The sequence below is a fragment of the Nerophis lumbriciformis genome, linkage group LG33 (genome assembly GCF_033978685.3).
Source record: "Nerophis lumbriciformis linkage group LG33, RoL_Nlum_v2.1, whole genome shotgun sequence".
NCBI classification, from domain to species: domain Eukaryota; kingdom Metazoa; phylum Chordata; class Actinopteri; order Syngnathiformes; family Syngnathidae; genus Nerophis; species Nerophis lumbriciformis.
Genome location: NC_084580.2, coordinates 23258026 through 23274916, shown reverse-complemented (window position 1 = coordinate 23274916; position 16891 = coordinate 23258026). Strand labels below are relative to the sequence as shown.

The window sequence follows — 16891 nt, the reverse complement described above, 5'->3', positions numbered from 1 at the left end:
AAATGGGCTTTGAAGGAGTCAACACTCTATCGCATAAAATATTAAATATTTATCTCTCTCGACCTTTGACCCGTCAATTGAGAGTCTCGCGAGAACGAGACCACTGAATCCTTGAACTGGTCCATCCAAAGAAGACGAAGGAGTCAAAAGCAAAATGGCGTTCGACAGAGAAGGCCTAAACGTGGCCACTGGCCATTATTGTTTCTCTATTTGTATTTAGTGCATACATGTACGCATATATGTCGTGTAGTAGATGAAACATTGTTAGTCATTGTTTGTATCCGGATACATTAGTCTGAGCGCACTTTATCAAGTCTTGTGCTAGTTAGCTTAGCGTGCTAGTTAGCTTAGCTTGTTAGCTGCTAACAAAGAGACGCGGACGTTATCAACACATCGCTAAGTAGAGATCAAATGAGAGTGTAAAGTGTTGTGATTGTGTGAAAATGTGCGAAAGGATGATAGCAAAGTACGAGGAGGAACTTTGTCCAACAAAAGAGGAGAAGGAGCGACAACATCAACTACTGGACGCTGTTTTCAAGAAACATCAAGTTGTGTTACACAGAACAGGTTTGTTGACTTCTTACTCTCACATCTTTACTAACTTTATATTTCATTAGTAACACTTTTCTTCAATAGGAAGATGCTTTGTCTTGTGGGGATGATGCAATGCTTTCATTGAGATTCTTCATGAAAACGAGACAGTTTGAGGTTGATGTTCCTCTCAGTTTGTAACAATATGTGATTGATTGATTGAAGGAGTTATGAGAAGTTTGCATAGGAAAGGGTACACTTTCATCACGGTACACATTCACTGCTACAAGAAAGCCTGACATGGTTTCACTTGAAATATATAATTTAACTCACACAGTACTATGTAGAAAGTAGCATTTAAAATACAAATATACTGCAAGAAAATAAATGAAAATATAATTTCAAATAAGTAAAAGGCTTTGTATATTCCCAGGTACGAGTAGCCGCAACCTATAATATGTTTTCTTTTTGATAGGGACTTCCACATGTTGGTGGTATAGCAGGCACACGATTTAGAACCTTTTTTGGAGTGAAATCTGGGTTGAATGTGACTTGTACAACTACCTCTGGTGTTATAGTGGTCAATATATTTTGAAGTATCTAGACAGGTACATGAGTATTTTAGTAGTATGGTGTATCTTCTACACCAGACCAACTGCAAGAAGATGTACCGTATTTTCCGCACCATTAGCCGCACCTAAAAACCACAAATTTACTCAAAAGCTGACAGTGCGGCTTTTAACCCGGTGCGCTTTATATATGGATAAATATTAAGATTAATTTTCATAAAGTTTCGATCTCGCAACTTAGGTAAACAGCCGCCATCTTTTTTCCCGGTAGAACAGGAAGCGCTTCTTCTTCTACGCAAGCAACCGCCAAGGTAAGCACCCGCCCCCATAGAACAGGAAGCGCTTCTTCTTCTACTGTAAGCAACCACCCGCCCGCGTAGAAGAAGAAAAAGCGCGCGGATATCACCGTACGTTTCATTTCCTTTGTGTGTTTACATCTGTAAAGACCACAAAATGGCTCCTACAAAGCGACAAGGATCCGGTTCATGAAAAGACGCAATCTCTCCATCCGCACACGGATTACTACCGTATTTCACAGCAACTGATATTCCTGTGAACCGCACTGTGGAACGGGAGCACGTACGGTGAATATTCGCACCACAGGGAATGAGAAGTCATCCTTCACTGTGGTTCTAGCTTGCCATGCTAATGAAACTTCCACCCATGGTGATATTCAAAAGGAGGACCTTGCCAAAAGAGACCTTTCCAGCCGGCGTCATCATAAAAGCTAACTCGAAGGGATGGATGAAGAAAAGATGAGCGAGTGGTTAAGGTAAGTTTAAGTTTACGCGAAGAGGCCGGGTGGCTTTTTTCACGCAGCTCTGTCCATGTTGATATACGTATGTTTGTGATTGCACATTTGCGTACATTTTGGGAGTGAACAGAGTTGTTAGAACGCTGGTTTTTAATATATTATTAAAGTTTGACTGACCTATCTGACTGTTTTTTTGACATTCCTTTAGCGCAGTTAGATGCGGCTTACAACACCGGGCGGCTTATAGGTGGACAAAGTTTTGAAATATGCCGTTCATTGAAGGCGCGGCTTTTAACCCAGGGCGCCTTATGGTGCGGAAAATACGGTACTCTGTCAGATACCAAGAGCCTCCCCACGTTAAGGAAATGGTTGGCGGAAAAGTGAGCCCAAAATGGACGGTTGAGTAAATAATAAATGATAAATGGGTTGTACTTGTATAGCGCTTTTCTACCTTCAAGGTACTCAAAGCGCTTTGACACTACTTCCACATTTACCCATTCACACACACATTCACACACTGATGGAGGGAGCTGCCATGCAAGGCGCTAACCAGCACCCATCAGGAGCAAGGGTGAAGTGTCTTGCTCAGGACACAACGGACATGACGAGGTTGGTACTAGGTGGGGATTGAACCAGGGACCCTTGGGTCGCGCACGGCCACTCTTCCACTGCGCCACGCCGTCCCTGTCATTTTGTTTTGGGCTGTCTGGAGTTAGTTTTTCAGGGCTTTTAAGGCGTCACGGTACCAAACATGAACTCCGTAGTCAAAGTGGGGTTAAATGAGTTCTTGTGTTAAAGTCTTAAGTGTAATTCTACCCAACAGCGGGGTGATCCTACTATGTAAGAACTAGGGTTGTACGGTATACTGGTATTAGTATAGTACCGCGATACTAATGAATCATACTATACCGCCTCTAAAAAGTACTATTTCTATGATTGCATCAATATATTTTGGCTATCACAACATCATCTTTGGTTTAAAAAAATATATATATTATGTTTATAAACTAAGGAAGTATGTCCCTAGACACATCAGAACTTTGAATATGACCAATGTATGATCCTGTAACTACTTGGTATCAGATTGATACCCAAATTTGTGGTATCATCCAAAATTAATGTAAAGTCTAAAAACAACAGAAGAATAAGTGATTATTACATTTTAACAGAAGTGTAGATAGAACATTTTAAAACAGAAAATAAGCAGATATTAACAGTAAATGAGCAAGTAGATTAATAATACATTTTCTAACACTTGTCTTTAAAAATTTTGACAAAATAATAGAATATAAATGACACAATATGTTACTGCATATGTCAGCAGACTAAATTAGGAGCTTTTGTTTGCTTACTTACTCCAAAAAGACAAGTTGTCTAGTATGTTCACTATTTCATTTAATAACAAACTTGCTATAAGAAACATATGTTTAATGTACCCTAAGATTTTTTGTTAAAATAAAGCCAATAATGCACTTTTTTGTGGTCCCTTTTACTTAGAAAGTATCGAAATACATTTTGGTACAGGTCCTGGTACCATAGTATTGGTATTGGGACAACACTAGTAAGAACAGAGTTCGTCGGTTGATTCTTTGACTACCTTAGTAGTCATTTTTTCACTGGAGAGATTAGTCTCTACGATGCAGCCAAGATAGGTAATCTCATTTTTGTTTGTTATAATATTGTCACCCACTTTGACTGTGAAGTTATCTACTTTTCTGAGGTTAGGAATTGACCCAAAGACCTGTGTACTTGCAAGTACGGAGCGAGTCTTAATTTGCCAGTTTGTCATTGAAAGCCTTGCTAGTCTAGGTCTTGAGGATTGTAGTTTTGTTTGTTTTGTGGCCGTCAGCCTCAGTTCTATGTTTTTTACGGGTACAGAAAATCATGGAATGATCACTTAAGCCGCATACAGTAGTTCCACTTGTGGTGATCTTAGACTGGTCAGAAGTAACAACGAGGTCTATGAAGGTTTAAAAGGACTCACTCACCCTGGTAGTTTGCTTAATGAGCTAAGTGAAGCAATGTTGGTGGCACAGTTTAGTGACGGTTTTAAAAATGGGTGCATCCTTTCAGGACATATGTGTTCCAGTCCCCAAAAAGATGTAAACCTGTATCAACATGTTTACACATGGGCGGTATAGCTCGGTTGGTAGAGTGGCCGTGCCAGCAACTTGAGGGTTGCAGGTTCGATCCCCGCTTCCGCCATTCTAGTCACTGCCGTAGTGTCCTTGGGCAAGACACTTTACCCATCTGCTCCCAGTGCCACCCACAATGGTTTAAATGTAACTTAGATATTGAGTTTCACTATGTAAAGCACTTTGAGTCACTAGAGAAAAGCACTATATAAATATAATTCACTTCACTTCACTTACACAAAACTCACACACTCACCAAATACATTTTATACTGTAATCAAATCTAATTCAAAGTTATAATTTCACTTCCTGACTTACATGCAACAATAAGTGGAAGTAAACATTTATTTTCAATAACCAAAGTAGTCAACGCTTGATTTATTAAAAGAACATAAAGGTGACTGACTTTCCTTCAGCGTGTCGTAGATGGTCTCCAATTCCCTAAAGAGGAATTGTTGATGGAGATACTCCATTAAACACCACTTAGTGAAACATGTTTTGGTAAAAGTTCCTTTTGGCCCAGCCAACAAAATGACCACAAAAAAGTATTTTGCATGATGACAAAAACATACCATGAATGTTTTTTTAAGTGATTTCGGATTTTTATTTTTATTTCCATTATATTGAAGTTATGGTAATGACTAAGTCATTACAAGATCGTGGTTAAGTTTAGAGATAACGTTTAGGTGTCATGGACCGTATACAGAATAAAATATTTAAACACTTTACATCAGTGAGTGTAAATTTAAGAATGCCTCAATCAATGCTGCCTCGTACTTATAAAAACTTTTCAAATTGCCCCCATCAAATTTCCAAGCCTTTTTTTATACTCACTGTACCACTTTTGAATTAATTGTAGTGGCTGGGACAAGAGGAGGTATTTCCTGCGTATTTATTGGTTGTTTTGCTACACACTTTTAACACAACACAGGAAAGAACACAAATAATGTTATTGTGTTAAGAGTGTCAGTCCAAAACTATTTCTGTTCTCTCTTTATCTTATTTACTTGTTTACCCAACAGACATCCAGCAACCCCCTCACATTAAAGAGGAAGAGGAGGATCCACAGCCGCCCCACATTAAAGAGGAAGAGGAGGAAGTGTGGATCACTCAGGAGGGAGAGTGTCTTCTAGGGCAGGAGGAGGATGATGTCAGCAAGTTTCCACTGACTGTTGTCTCTGTGAAGACTGAAGAGCATGAAGACAAACCACCTGAGTCCTCACAGCTTCATCACAGTCCAAGTAAGCACATATCATTTTATTCTCAGGGCATTCAATCCATCACAACTGGACTGTTCACTTTGTCTTAGAAGACGTTTGTCCTCTCATCCAAGTAGGCTTCATCACTTCATGCTCATAGACTTAAAGTCTTAAATCTAATCACTGGAATTTAGACGGGAACTGCACTTTTTGGGGGTATTTTTTCTATCGTTCACAGTCATTATAAAAGACATGACGATGGATATATATATTTTTAAAATCACATTATAACTCATAAATGTAAATGGAGCCAATGGGAGGTCTTCTATAACCATCCAAAAAGCACCAACAATACTCCATTTGCATTTCATGGCTTGAATAGCAAGCAAGTATTAGTGATATTGTTATTATAAGTGCTAATGCAGACAAACTATTTATAGCTTGTGTGTCTATGTTGACATCACCGGCTGGTGAGCTCCTTCCTCGCCTGGTGAGCTCTCTCCTCGCCTGGGTGCTGGTGAAAGATTATCATGAATCATGCCTCTCACCTGGATAGTTGAAGAATGAGGACGTACTCTTGACAAGTTGGTACCGTTTGACAGCCAATTTAGACCCGGCAATGGCGAACGACACAAAAAGACGAGCACCAGTCTGGCAACTTCTGGACCTCCTCTCTGTAGGCTGCCTCGGCTGCCTTGTCCCCCTTTGAGATGAGTCCGACCACTGTCGTGTTGTCCGCAAACTTCTCTACGAATTGCAGTCGTAGGTGTAGAGGCAGTACAGAAGAGGGCTCAGCACACAGCCCTGTGGGGAGCCGGTATTCAACATGCGGTTGGAGGAGAGGTGGGGGCCGAGTCTCACAGTCTGGGGCCGGTTGGAGAGAAAGTCTTTAATCCAGGCACAAGTGAGAGGAGGGGGAGGCTGAGAGTGTCCAGTTTTGTATTGAGGATGTCCGGTATTATTGTATGACAGGCAGAACTGTAATCGACAAAGAGCATCCGGACGTAGCTCTGCTGTTGCTCCAGGTGGTGTAGAGCAAAGTGGAAAGCCACAGTGATTGCATACTCAGTGGATCTGTTCGCCTGATATTCAAACTGGTAGGGGTCGAAATATTGGGGGAGATAGTCCTTAATGTGCTGTATAAGCAGCCTCTCGAAGCACTTCATGATTACCGGGGTGAGGTCCACCGGGCGGTAATCATTCAGGGTGGTGACGGGAGACTTCTTCGGCACCGGGATTATTATAGCTGATTTCAGGCAGGCCTGGCCTGGGCCAGGGAGAGATTGAAGATCCTGATACAGGTGGAGGTGAGCTGGTGGGCGCACGCTCTGAGCACCCTGCCAGGAACTCAGTCTGGGCCAGCAGCTTTCCTGGGGTTCACTGCCAGGAGCACCCCTCTGACATCATGCTCCTGTACAGTCAGTGTGGTGGTGGAGGTAGAGCCAGGTGGGGATGGGGGCAGGACTGGAACAGATGAGTGCTGCTGTGGTGTCTCGAAGCAAGCAAAGAAGCTATTTAGCTCCTCTGCTAGCGGCGCACTCAGGTCTGCTGTTGATACATCACAGCCTCTGAAGTTGGTGATGTGGTGTATGCCCCGCCACACCTCTCGTGAGTTGTTGCTGGACAGGTGGGACTCTATACTCATCCTGTGGTCCGCCTTAGCTTTTTTGATTCCTTTCTTCAGGCCAGCTCGAGCAGCCCTGTACAGAGCTCTGTCACCTGACCTAAAAGCAGCGTCGCGGACCCTGAGGAGTGAGCGGACCTGGCTGGTCATCCAGGGCTTCCGGTTAGGGAAAACCCGAATGATTTTATCGACAGTCACATTCCCAATGCAGAACTTGATATAGTCCAGTACAGTTCCTGTGTAAGTCCCAGCGTGTTCGGCTGAAACAGTCCTGTAGGTCTGACAGAGCATTTTCAGGCCAGGTTGTAACTGTCTTTATGGTGGGTCTGACTCTGCGTCTGAGAGGGGAGTAGGCTGGAGAGAGCAGGAGGGAAAGATAGTCTGACTGGCAGGGGTGTGGTTCTGTATGTGTGCCTGATATTGGTGTAAACATGATCCTAAATGTTCTCTCCCCTAGTAGAACACTTTATATATTGGTAAATATTTGGCAGTACAGTCTTTAAGTTGGCCTTATTAAAGTCCCCTGCAATAATGTGAAACCATCCGGGTGGACCCGCTGCTGTTGGTTTACAGTGTTCAGCAGGAGAGAGAGAGCGCTGTGTTCACGTTGGCGTCGGGTGGGATGTAAACAGCCGTGACGATCACTACAGTTAGCTCTCTCGGGATAAAAAAAGGCTGGCATCTTACAGACATGTGCTCGAGGTCTAGGGAACAGTGTTGGTCTATGATTGTCCCGCTGTTACACCAGTTATCATGCACGTAAACACAGAGACCCCCTCCTCTGCTCTTATCAGAGTTCACAGTCCTGTCCCAGCGGAGCAAAGTGCGGCCTGCTAGCTGCAGGCTAGCATCGGAGATCCTCGGGTGAAGCCACTTTTCAGTGATGGCCAAAACACAGCAGTCACGAACATAGCGATTTCCATTAAGTTGTAATTCCAGGTCGTCCGTTTTATGCACCAGGGATCTGGCATGGCAGAGAAAGAGGCTCAGTAGAGGTGGCTTGTGTGGTTGTTTCTTTAGCCGTAGGATAACACCGGCCCTACAGCCTTGTTTCTGCTTCCTCTCCCTTCTCTGACTGCGCCGCCTCCCAGACCCGATAACAATCCACGGAGAGCCCGGCGATCTCGCTATGTCTTCTGGGATGTTGTGCGTGTAGTGAAAGTCTCTGGAGACCGAAATCTGGTATTGGACGTCGATATCCAAAAGTGTCTAGCGGGTGTACTGAGTATAGACAGAACCGATAGTGAAAGCACAGGTAAGAAAGAAGTAGAAAAACAATGAAGAATAGCACTGAAAAGGAGAGCCATGAGCCGCTGCAATTGTGCGCGCCGCCATCTTAAATGTTGTAAAGAGCAGTGTGTTTGTTTTCAGGCCAATTCATGTAATAACTTGTTATTTTAAGTACATGTGGACTTACTGAATGCCTCATGTGACTCATCAAGTCTGGACATTTCTCAAGCATGTTTGTCATTTTGTGTCCTGCAGACGTCTGTGAAGAACAACTTCTGCCTGAAAAACAGGAGTGTAGCTTCAGGATGGTGAAGGAGGATCCATCAAAGAGGAAGACCAGGCGCCACAGACCCTCTGGTGTCTCCTTTTCCTCTTTGATACAGACCCTTCCCTGTAAAAAGGAAGAGGAAGACTCACTGAACCCGCACATTAAAGAGGAAGAGGAGGAACACAGCATCAGTCAGGAGGGAGATCATCTTGAAGGACTGGAGGAGTTCCCAGTGACTGGTGTCCCTGTGAAGAGTGAAGATGATGAGGTCAAAGGTGAAAGTGAGGAGAAGAGCAGCAGCTCAACACAACACATGACAACAGAAGCTGATGGAGACCACTGTGGAGGATCACAAGCAGACAAGCTCTTAGCTCCACTATCAGATAGTGAGGACACAACGTCACACTCTCCTGACACTGATGATGAAGACTCTAAAGATGATAAGACATGTCACACTGACAACACTCACTTCAAATGTTCTCACTGTGACAAAACCTTTAAATACCATAGTCTTCTGAAAAGACACATGAGAACACACACTGGAGAAAAACCTTTTCCCTGTTCAATATGTGGTAAAGGTTTTGTACACAGTCACCATTTGAAAGCACACATGAGAAGACACACTGGAGAAAAACCTTTTATCTGTTCAATCTGTAGTAAAGGTTTTGTAGAAAGTGGCAATTTGAAAGTACACATGAGAACACACACCGGTGAAAAACCATTTTCCTGTCCAATCTGTGGTCAAGGTTTTGTAGAAAGTGGCAATTTGAAAGTACACATGAGAACACACACTGGTGAAAAACCTTTTATCTGTTCAATCTGTAGTAAAGGCTTTGTAGAAAGTGGCAAATTGAGCGTACACATGAGAACACACACTGGTGAAAAACCGTTTTCTTGTTCAATCTGTGGTAAAGGTTTTGTACAAAGTAACCATTTGAAAGTACACATGAGAACACACACTGGTGAAAAACCCTTTCCCTGTTCAATCTGTGGTCAAGGTTTTGCAGACAGTTTGTATTTGAAAAAACACAGAACAACACACACTAGAGTAAAATCTTTTATCTGTTCAATCTGTAGTAAAGGTTTTGTAGAAAGTAGCAATTTGAAAGTACACATGAGAACACACACTGGTGAAAAACCTTTTTCGTGTTCAATCTGTGGTAAAGGTTTTGTAGAATGTGCCAAATTGAAAGTACACATGAGATCACACACTGGTGAAAATCCATTTTCTTGTTCAATCTGTGGCTTATCGTTTTCAAGGAAGGATAATTTGAAAAGACACATGAGAATGCACACTGGCGAAAAAACTTTTTCCTATTGAGTCTATGGTAAGGGTTTTACAAATAGTGTCAATATGAAAACACACAAGAGAACACACACTGGTGAAAAACACATTCCTGTTCAATCTGCAACAAAAGCTTTTGTGAACGATCAAACCTTGTAGCACACATGAGAAGACACACAGGAGAGAAAGTGTTGAGTTGCAGTGTGTGTGGTGAAAGATTCTCTTCTAAGTACCAGTGTAAGAAACACAAGTGTGCTGGTGAGAACAGCAGCAGCAAATGAAACTGCAGGATTTGAAATAAACTGTCAAGATATTCATTTTGACTTTCTAACAACATCAGCACATATAACATGTGTGACATTGTTGTTTGTGTAACAATCTTTTTAATATGCTTCTACATTTAAAGATTATATATTATATATTGGTGCTTTTTTCAGTCAAGTACATGCATTAATATGCAACATTGTGTATTTTTATTAAAGTTTGAACAGAACAATTTGACTGAAAAGGTGAGAGTAAACAGTACAAGACATATTTTACATACAATAAACAATTTATATGTATATATATTCATCAGACAATTTTATCCAATCCAATCCAATCCACTTTATTTATATAGCACATTTAAACAACAAAATGTTTCCAAAGTGCTGCACAACAATATTAAACACAATTAAAAACAATATAAAATAAATGTGATTAAAAACAATTTCAAAGGGTAAAACCAATTAAAACAGTAAATAGAAAGCAATAGACTTGTTCATAATAGTGTTTTTTATAGGTGTTTGAAATATTGAAGTGTTACATAGTTTTATTTGTAATAGTTAATGATCCCATAGATTAGCACCTTTATATGATATACATATGTACTGGTTCACATCTGAAACATCTTCTGGACCACTTCAGGAAGCATATTATTATTATTTACTTTATACATCATTTGAACAGTTGTCTTTTATACAATTTTAAAATGTGTGACTTCATGAATTATTTGTTGGGTCTCTATAATCCATTTTATTAATTATCTTCATTACTCTCTTTTGTAATATGATGATTGTGTTGTGATTGTTTTATATGTATGTCCCCAGACCTTTATGCAATATAAAAGTGAGCGAAAATGACTGAATTGTTTGTGGAAGAATGGTTTTGTTTTTACAAACATACATTTGTGGATAAAACAAAAACTCCCATTATTGTGTTTTTAAAATGTTCTTCTTTTTTTTTTTTTTTTAACATCCCCAAAACATTATCAATTTCAGAAAACAAGTGTGGAGTGTCAGGCAAAGCCAATATTGTAAATCATCCCACAACGATTTACTTTGCATACATTCTGTCATGATCCGTGGTCCAGATCATGTTTTGTTTAGTTATGTTCTGTTAGTTTTGGACTCCACAAGTTCCTGTTTGCGCTTCCTTGTTTGTTTTGTCACCATGGCGACTCATTAGTTTCACCTGCCTCATTTGTTCGGATCACACCTGTCGTTAATCATGAGATCACTATTTAAGTCTGCCTTTGTTAATCACTCGTTCTGGCTTCCTTGTTTGTGTCACGCCTTTACCAAGTAAGTTTTCTTGTTCCATGCCATAGCTTCGGTTAAGTCTTAGCTTCACGTGTGTTAGGCACACTTGCCTTTTTCTTGTTTTGCCTGTATGTTGGTAGATTGGATGATTTACAAAGATTAAATCATATCCTACCTTCACGCTGTCGTCCGGAGCCGTCAGTATTGCATTCCGGGAGAACGAACCGCAGCAAGCTGCACCCCGATCGTGACAGAATGAAGCCAGCCGTCAGTTTTCTCGCAACTGACCACGGGGAGATGGGGACGCGCTGGCGAAGACGGAAGCCAGCCAGAAAGGCTTCGTTTCACCGTCAGGACGCGTCGTTCCCCCAAACTCCTCCTCCAGACAGCAAGACTCCACAGGCAGCCCAGTCTTCCTCGCCGCCATTGTATGGTAATCCCCTCACTCATTTAGCCAAGCAGTTTACAGATTGGGCTGTCAGTCAGCTGGAGACCCGCGCTGATGACATCACGCCGCCGCCTGCTGATGACGTCATGGACCAGGATTTTTCTTTTTGTCAGTCGCCCCCCATGTCTCAATGCCAGCCCACGTCACAGACATTTTCTTTTTGTCCACCCACAGAAACTGTTGGGGAATACAAAAATACATTTTTTGGTACAAAAATTAATATGTTTTTGCTTTTTTCCTGACATATTTCAATGGTTATACATTCTACAAAACCCAAAACTAGTGAAGTTGTCACGTTGTGTAAATCGTACATAAAAACAAAATACAATGTTTTGCAAATCATTTTCATTCTATATTCAATTGAATAGACTGCAAAGACAAGATACTTAACATTCCAAATGAAAAACTTAGTTATTTTTTGCAAATATTAGCTCATTGGGAATTTGATTCCTGCAACATGTTTCAAAAAAGTGGCAAAAAAGAGTGAGCAAGTTGAGGAATGCTCATCAAACACTTATTTGGAACATCCCACAGGTGAACAGGCAAATTGGGAAAAGGTGGGTGCCATGGTTGGGTATAAAAGCAGCTTCCATGAAATGCTCAGTCATTCACAAACAAGGATGGGGCGAGGGTCACCACTTTGTGAAAAAATGTGTGAGCAAATCGTCAAACAGTTTAAGAACAACATTTCTCAAAAAGCTATTGCAAGGAATTCATGGATTTCACCATCTACGGTCGGTAATATCATCAAAAGGTTCAGAAAATCTGGAGAAATCACTGCACGTAAGTGATGGTATTATGGAGCTTCCATCCCTCAGGCGGTACAGCATCAAAAAGCGACATCAGTGTGTAAAGGATATCACCACATGGGCTCAGAAACACTTAAAAAAACCACTGTCAGTAACTACAATTGGTCGCTACATCTGTAAGTGCAAGTTAAAACTCTACTATGCAAAGCAAAAGCCATTTATCAACAACACCCGAGTGGGCCCGAGTTAATCTAAGATGAATGATGCAAAGTAGACAAGTGTTCTGTGGTCTGACGAGTCCACATTTCAAATTGTTTTTGGAAACTGTGGACGTCGTGTCCTCCGGACCAAAGAGGAAAAGAACCATCCGGATTGTTATAGGCGCAAAGTTCAAAAGGCAGCATGTGTGATGGTATGGGGGTGTATTAGTGCCCAAGACATGGGTAACTTACACATCTGTGAATGCACAATAAATGCTGAAAGGTACATACAGGTTTTGGAGCAACATATGTTGCCATCCAAGCAATGTTATCATGGACGCCCCTGCTTATTTCAGCAAGACAATGCCAAGCCATGTGTTACAACAGCGTGGCTTCATAGTAAAAGAGTGCGGGTACTAGACTGGCCTGCCCGTAGTCCAGACCTGTCTCCCATTGAAAATGTGTGGCGCATTATGAAGCCTAAAATACCACAACGGAGACCCCCGGACTGTTGAACAACTTAAGCTGTACATCAAGCAAGAATGGGAAAGAATTCCACCTGAAAAGCTTCAAAAATGTGTCTCCTCAGTTCCCAAATGTTTATTGAGTATTGTTAAAAGGAAAGGCCATGTAACACAGTGGTAAAAAATTCCCCTGTGACAACTTTTTTGCAATGTGTTGCTGCCATTAAATTCTAAGTTCATGATTATTTGCAAACAAAAAAAAGTTATGTTTCTCAGAGTGAGCATTAAATATCTTGTCTTTGCAGTCTATTCAATTGAATATAAGTTGAAAAGGAATTGCAAATCATTGTATTCTCTTTTTATTTACAGATTACACAAGGTCCCAACTTTACTGGTTTTGGGTTTTATAAGACAAAGTGAACAGTCCAGTTGTGATGGATTGAATGCCCTGAGAATAAAATGATATGTGCTTACTTGGACTGTGATGAAGCTGTGAGGACTCAGGTGGTTTGTCTTCATGCTCTTCAGTCTTCACAGAGACAACAGTCAGTGGAAACTTGCTGACATCATCCTCCTCCTGCCCTAGAAGACACTTTCTCTCCTAAGTGATCCACACTTCCTCCTCTTCCTCTTTCATGTGGGTGGGCTGTGGATCCTCCTCTTCCTCTTTAATGTTAGGGGGCTGATGGACGTCTGTTGGGTAAATAAGTAAATACAATTAAGAGAGAATAGAAATAGTTTTTGACTGACACTGTTAACACAATGTGTTCTTTGGTGTGTTGTGTTAAAAGTGTGTAATTAGTTGTGAGTTCAAACCCCGGCCGAGTCATGCCAAAGACTATAAAAATGGGACCTATTACCTCCCTGCTTGACACTCAGCATCAAGGGTTGGAATTGGCGGTTAAATCACCAAAAATGTTTCCCGGGTGCGGCACCGCTGCTGCTTACTGATCCCCTCACCTCCAGGGGGTGATCAAGGGTGATGGGTCAAATGCAGAGAATCATTTCGCCACACCTAGTGTGTGTGTGACAATCATTGGTACTTGAACTTTTTAATAAAACCACAGGAAAGACTTATTTTGGTCCCAATCTCTAAAATTACTTCAACAGTACAGTGAGTAAAAAAAAAACAGGCTTGGAAGGTTGAGGGGGGAAATTTGAAAAGTATTTCTAAGAACTAGCCAGCATTGATCGAGGTGTTCTTAACTTAAAATCTAACCATGAAGTGCTTCGACAGGCTGGTCAAAGGTCACATCACCTCTATCCTACCCCCCTTCACATTGCATATTAAAGCGTTTCACCGAGGATGCCATAACCACCGCACAACACCTGTCCCTGGAACACCTGGGGGGGAAAAATGAATACAATGTTCTGGATGCTGTTTGTGGATTTAATCTTGGTCTTTAATACCATAATCCCACAGCACCTGATCAACAAAATGGGCCCACTAGGACTGAACACACCCCTGCAAAACTAAATACAGGACTTTTTAATAATTTGTACGGGGAGGGAATAACAGATCAGACACCATTATGCTGAGCACAGGCACTCCACTGGGCTGTGTTCTCAGCCCTCTACTTTTTACACCCTGATGACCCATGACTGTTGTGCTCAGTACAACACAAACCACATCGTTAGATATGTGGATGACACAACAGTGGTGGGTCTCATCCATGACGACAAAGAGAAGCACTACAGAGAGGAGGTGGACCTTTTTGTTGACAGGCAGCAGCAGGGTTTCTACAGGTATACGCAAATACATGTATAATGTATTTGTGTATTAATTAAGGCCATTTTTAATCCCACCCCAAAAAATGCAATGCTCATGTCCGACTGCACATGATTATACTTCGTTTAAAGCAGCCTTTCTGAATCATAGAGCACCAAAAAATATGTTTCCCAGCTGTGGTCTATATGGTACTCAGTCCACCACTTGTGGCAGTAATGACAACATCAAACAAACAGAAGAAGTCATAGAGAAGTTATGACTAAAGTGGTGAAACTGTTTTTTATGTGCACTTTAAATTTGTTGGCAGTTTAGTGAAGAAACCTATTAACTATTAGTTAAACCCATTCTATGAAGCTCCCTGCATACTGTATGTGGGTTAATCGGAAGGTCACATGAAGTTTGGAGCTCTGTAGCAACTGACTGTGCAGAAAGTCTTTGCACTATGCGCTTCAGCATCTGCTGACCACTCTCTGTCAGTTTACGAGGCCTACCACTTCGTGGCTGATTCGCTGACGTTCCCAAACTCTTCCATTTTCTTATAATAAAGCAGACAGTTGTGTGGCTCCGAAACGACGACACAGGTGCGGCTTCTTAAAGACGGGCGCTTTACTTTGGTTCATGCCATGAAAACTACAGGACAGGACATGAAATACAATGCTTTAGACATAGTTCAGTCACAGGCAAATAAAGTGCTAAACGAAATGTCTACCCCGTGGCCGCCTGCCACTTCGGAGGTTCTTGGGCAGCAAATATTTCAGTCTTGCGCATATTAAATGAGCGTACAATGATTAAACCAATGTACTTTACAAATATACAGAATAATTCGACACAATATGACAAAATACCTTGTTCAGCTAGCTAAATGTTCTTGCTGCTGCGGATGGTTCGCTCAAAGTCTTTTGCATGTCTGGGCGAATGCAGGTCTCGCAGTCTCTTATACTAAACCAGTGGTTCTTAACCTTGTTGGAGATACCGAACCCCACTAGTTTCATATGCGCATTCACCAAACCCTTCTTTAGTGAAATATATATGGGCGGCATGGCGTAGTGGGTAGAGCAACCGTGCCAGAAACCTGAGGGTTGCAGGTTCGCTCCCCGCCTCTTACCACCCAAAAATTGCTGCCGTTGTGTCCTTGGGCGGGACACTTCACCCTTTTCCCCCGGTGCCACTCACACCGGTGAATTGAATGGTGGTCGGAGGGGGCCGTTGGCGCAAATTGCAGCCACGCTTCCGTCAGTGTACCCCAGGGTAGCTGTGGCTATGAAAGTAGCTTACCACCACCAGGTGTGAATGATTGATGGGTTCTACATGTAAAGCGACTTTGGGTACTTAGGAAAGCGCTATATAAATCCCAGTTATTATTATATATATATATTTTTTTCAAATTCAAGGCAAAGTTATGTTTTTTTACTGGTGCATAAAATGAACCGTGCATGAATATCACCTTGTTCACAGAACAAAACCAACACAGTGCATGAACTCACAACAAATTACACACCTGTAAATCAGTGTGACTTCTGCTGTTGCCTTTGAGAGACCAGTTCAGATATGCGTGGCTTCACCTTGGCAAGTGCTACTCTCATGTCATTTTAAATCATAAATGATCAAATAAAATTATTTATTTATTTTCACAGCAAAGTCTGTTCCTTTTCTTCGTTTTCCACCCACACATACAATACTAGTACACAGCTCATGAAAAACAATATTTTTTGTTATTGTCATTGTAAGTGGGCCAAAACACTTATAAAATAATCTAATGGAAATGACAGCTGTCATTTGATTATAATAATAAAACATTTAATTTGTTATTTAGTCAGGTTTGGGACAGGTGTGCTCACATGTGCTCCACTGAATGCTCAAGGAGTTTTTGCGTTTGCTCACGCATATGGAAAATTAGAGGGAACGTTGTTTGGGGGTATCCATAATACGCCGATAGGGAGAAGTTTTTATTCACACGATGAGTCGGGTGTGTCTTGACCTCCGCGGCGGAGGCTCCGCTGAACCCCTGAAGCCGACTCACCGAACCCCTAGGGTTCGATCGAACCCAGGTTAAGAACCACTGTACTAAACCAAAACCTCACGAGAATAGCAGTGTAACAAAAGGTTAGTCTTGAAGGTTATTTATAAAAAATGTAACCTAAATTCACAACCGCAATAATTTTCAACAAAAATATTAACCATTACAA

The 16891-nt window shown here is 41.5% G+C and overlaps 2 protein-coding genes across 4 annotated transcripts in view; both read left to right on the top strand.

Annotated features, from left to right (window-relative positions):
• LOC133575751 (uncharacterized) overlaps positions 1-16891 on the top strand; it is a 381675-nt gene that overhangs the window by 69659 nt on the left and 295125 nt on the right. The gene's annotated exons all lie outside the window — the stretch shown is intronic.
• The window catches only part of LOC133575704 (major histocompatibility complex class I-related gene protein-like), a 101357-nt gene continuing 84627 nt past the window's right edge, over positions 162-16891 (top strand). For 2 of the 3 annotated variants that reach the window (XM_061928482.2, XM_061928481.2), the window contains exons 1-2: positions 411-567; positions 5012-5230. In XM_061928482.2, coding sequence (XP_061784466.1) covers positions 444-567; positions 5012-5230 — 343 coding nt within the window. In that variant the 5' untranslated portion in view covers positions 411-443. Of the gene's footprint in view, positions 568-5011; positions 5231-8297; positions 10176-16891 lie in introns of those variants that run through there. The other variant, XM_061928479.1, reaches the window with a different exon arrangement.